At 45.8% G+C, this 4,350-nt stretch overlaps 1 protein-coding gene across 1 annotated transcript; it reads right to left on the bottom strand.

The window, feature by feature from the left end:
* Positions 1–524: 524 nt before the first annotated feature.
* LOC119629722 (uncharacterized) lies at positions 525–3,998 on the bottom strand. Its single transcript, XM_038016587.1, has one exon. The coding sequence runs from the start codon at positions 3,996–3,998 to the stop codon at positions 525–527; it is 3,474 nt and encodes a 1,157-aa protein (XP_037872515.1).
* Positions 3,999–4,350: the final 352 nt, after the last annotated feature.

Here is a 4,350-nt window from a genome sequence, read left to right as displayed (position 1 = left end):
GTCTTGATGTTTCTATGTCGGAGATTCGCTGAGAACTGTTTCTGTCTTGATGTTTCTATGTCGGAGATTGGCTGAGAACTGTTTCTGTCTTGATGATCTGCTGGTAACTGTTTCTGTCTTGCTGATGTTTCTTTGTCGAAGATTCACTGGGAACTGTTTCTGTCTTGATGTTTCTATGTCGGAGATTGGCTGAGAACTGTTTCTGTCTTGATGATCTGCTGGTAACTGTTTCTGTCTTGCTGATGTTTCTTTGTCGAAGATTCACTGGGAACTGATTTTGCCTATAAATGGCCATCCTTTTATATTTATTTCAGTACCCCATCTCGCGACGCGCTATCGACGCGCCACTTTGGAGGGTCCCTTGATCTGTATGTTACCGTAGTGAAAGCGCTCCACAAATCGTTCCTATTGGTCTATTTACATTCTCTGATCTGATACACTAACATATTGACTATAAAATAACTTAAGATTATACATTTATTACGTAATCACTTATTAACGGTTAAATTAAATCTATTTGTTTCTTAAACTATAAAAAACCCTATTTCGTCCTGCACATTACTCCCGCCGTGCGAGTCAGTCGCATTCTTCTCGGTGCAGGATGGTCTTCTTCGATGGGCAGGATCAGTAGTTTTCGTACTGGTCTCCGTAGAACTCCACCCTTGAGGTCTACGGTGCGCCCCACGTTGTCGGGACCTGAATATATCGCTATCATTTCTCCCTCGCATGCGCGTGTTTCGTGGCAGGCATTTCCACTTTTCATGGCGACGCCTCGGCCATGAGGCTCCCGCCGGTGCTGCAGCTGCTATGTTTACTTTATCTATTAATTTTGTTGTTGTTACTGTCGCCGACTCCGTGGGCCAGGAGTCTCGTCGTTGGCGTAGGAATTCTCGTCCTTTGAGCCATTTATGTTCATTCTGATACGACATTGGGACATCTCGGGTCACGTCGTCGGCTACGTTGTGCTTTGTGGGTAACCATCGCCTCCCGTTTATTGTTGAACTATCTTCTATAGCTGTCAGGCGTTGGGTGACGTAAGGTTTGTACGAGCGTGATCCCGTCCTTGTCCATCTCAACACTATCTTACTGTCGGTCCAGAAGGTCTTCGAGGTCGGCTTTCTTTCGTGTTTTCGACGAAAGTCTTTAGTTATGTGAACTGCATCTTTTAAAGTTTTGAAGTTATCCAAGTAGTCGTCTACGTAGTGTCTGTTCTGTACTGCGACTGCCGCCTCCGGGTGCGTGGCTTCTTGTTTCTGGGCGGTCAAGTTCTTTACATATATTGCTGTGGAAGGAGAACTTGACGCACCGAAGATCAACGAGGTCATTCTGTTTTCTTCTGGAGGCTTGTCATCTCGCTGATCTTTGCGCCAGAGATAACGGAGCGCGTCTTTGTCTTCAGGTCTCAATTTTACTTGTATGAACATCTCTTTGATGTCTGCTGTTACTGCTATATTATGCTGTCTAAATCGCATTATCACTCCTGGTAGTGATTGGAGTACGTCCGGTCCCTTAAGCAGCATATAATTCAAAGCTACCCCTCCTGTTCTGGCGGCGGCGTCGTGGACAACTCGGAGTTTTTCCGGCTTCAGGGGGTTCACGACGGCAAAGTGAGGTAGATACCACGTTCTGTTCTCTGTTTTTGTTTTTGGAGCGGGCTCGGCGTAGCCTTTCGCGACGAGTGCTTCCATCTGTTCTGTGTATTTCTGTTTCAGTTCCAGATTACGATCGAGTTTGTTTTCTATATTTATCAGTCGCTTTAACGAGTTATTGTAGTTGTCTGGTAGACTGACATTATCTGTTTTCCAGAGCAGAGCAGTTTCGTATCTTCCATCTGTTGTGTGGACTGTATTGCTGTTGAGGATGCGAAGCGCCTGTTCCTCTGGGTCTGTTTTTGGTCTTCTTGGTGTGATGCATAGCGCATCCATAGCGAAATACTGTTTTACCAGATTTTCTATTTTATCATCTTCCTGGGTTTCGCTAGCATGATTTATGTAGTTTATGTGGTGGCCTAGGGTACGAGTGCGACCTCCATGCAATACCCAGCCTAGAGGGGTCAGTGACGCTATTGGCTGATTCCTGTTGCCTCGTCTAACTTTTGAAGTTAGTAACATGTGCCAGTTGTCTTGGCCAATCAGGATTCCAGGTTTCGCGTTCTCGTACGTGATGATGTCACTGATGTCTCGTAGGTGCGAATACTCATCTATCTGTTCCTTTGGTATTTTTTGTGCTGTTACTTGTAGGTCGTTAACTGTTCTCGCTTGTATTATTTCTTTTCGACTGTTGAGGCCTCTGAGCGTGAGGTTGACTCTTCTTGACCTTGTTTCCGTTGATTTTATGTTGTTAATCGCCTGTATGTGTAACGGATCGATTGGTCCTGTTATTCCAGTCTTCTTGCAAATAATTTCGTCTATCAGTGTTACCGTTGATCCATCGTCGAGCAGCGCGTATGTATCAACCGTGCCTATCGGTCCTTGTACTTGGACTGGGATTATTTTCAAATAGGACTGTTTCTGTTTTCCGGTCCAAGCGGAATTAATGTTCTCTGTTGTTTCCTTGTCACTGTTGTCTGTTTTTTCAATTTTTCTGTCGAAGTGTAGCATCTTGTTGTGAGTATATTTGCAATCATTGATGCCACAAGTCTTCGGTCTACAGTTGTGGGTTTTATTTCTATACTTGAGACATCGGAAACACAGGTGTTTATTCTTAGCGATGTCCCATCTTGTGTTTGAGTCTGCCTTCTTGAATATGTAGCAGTCTGTTGTGGTGTGTTCGGTGTTGCTACATACCGGACATTTAGCTCGTGATGGCTTCTCACTGACTATGTGCACGTTTTGTGTGCGTCTGTTATGTTGTGCGGGCTGCGAGTAGTGCCCCGCCTGTTCAGGCTGTGCATAAGGGCTGCACAGTTCGGCTTCTCTTTTCATGAATTTTTCAAATTTAATCAGATCCGGATCCTCCTTCGGTTGTATCGCGGTGAAGTCGTAGTATCGGTAACGTAGTGTTGGTGTGAGTTTTTCTAACATTGTTTTGGTAGTTTCCGGATTATATAAGTAATGTGTGCAATTTAATGCACGAAGCGTAGCTACGGCGGTGGTCACCTTACTGGAGAATATACAAATGTCTCTTGGTGTTTCTGTTAGTCTTGGCAGAGCTCGTAGCGTGTCTAACTCCGTTATGGCTATCGTTTCCGGTCTTCCGAATCGCGCTTCTAGACTTCTTATGACGTCGGACGGATCAGCGTTTGTTATAAGTAATCCGTCAACGGCTTCCTTTGCCCTTCCTTTCAGGTTCCTTCTGAGTCTGTTTATATTTTCTGTTTTTGTAAAGGAGTTCATTGTCTCGTGATAGGCTGCGCGAAAGGATAGCCAGTCTTGGTGATTGCCGTTAAAGAATGGCAACTCTGTGTATCTTGGTTCGCGGGCGGCTTTGACGGCGAGTGTTATTGCTGCGGTTAGATCTGAGAAGTCTTGTTTGTCGCAGGCTCCCGCCGGTGTTTCCTTTTGTCGGTCGTGATTTTCCGTTTTTGTGGGTTGGGTTTCCAACCACGTACCCACTCTTTCGTCGAGTTCTGACTTACTGTATTCTGATTCGCTGTTTTCGTCATCAGATCCAGCTTCGAGCGTGGCCAATCGGGCGGCTGCTAACTCCACCTGTAGGCGGGCGAGCTCTTCTCTAGCTTTGGCTATCTTCTGTTCTTTTCTGTTTCGCGACCGGTCAGATTTGACTATACCGGCGCGCTGTTTTGTTGGCACGTCATTCTGTTTGGCTATATACTGTTTGACGGCCTCTGTTTTTGAGTTCCCAGGTTTCTCTGCGACTTTCGTCGTGGCTTCCGTGTTGGCTGTTGCGCACGATGATTCTGTTGTGGGGGCTACCAGACTCATGACGGTATTCGCGGTTGTTTCTGTCCACACGCTCTGTGTTGTAGCTGTGGTTTCTGAGGGCGGCGACTGTTCAGTTTCGATCCGTCCTCTTCCTGTTGACCGCGTTATCGGCATTGTTCCAATTTCCTTTTTTCAAAGTGAATCTTCTACCCGGCTCGAAAGAACAATGAAATGTGTCCTCTATCCTGCTCGAATGGACCATGAAATTGTCTTCGATCCGGCTCGAAGGACCATGAAATGTACACGACCCGGTCTGTATGGCTGTTTCCGAGTCGTGTAATAATATTTTCTGCTGTCTGTTTGTGCGCTGGTCGAAGACGGCTGTTTCTTTCGATGGGTATCGGCTTCTGTAGCGAGGTTTCACAGGTAACTGTCTGGTTCACTGGTAGCTGATTCACTGGTGGTTTTCTGATAACTGTACTATTGGAGAACTGCTGGTAACTGTTTCTGTCTTGCTGATGTTTCT

Source organism: Bombyx mori, chromosome 16, assembly GCF_030269925.1.
Source record: "Bombyx mori chromosome 16, ASM3026992v2".
Taxonomy (NCBI): domain Eukaryota; kingdom Metazoa; phylum Arthropoda; class Insecta; order Lepidoptera; family Bombycidae; genus Bombyx; species Bombyx mori.
Note: the sequence above shows the minus strand (reverse complement) of the source record. Positions and strands in the feature narration are given on the sequence as shown.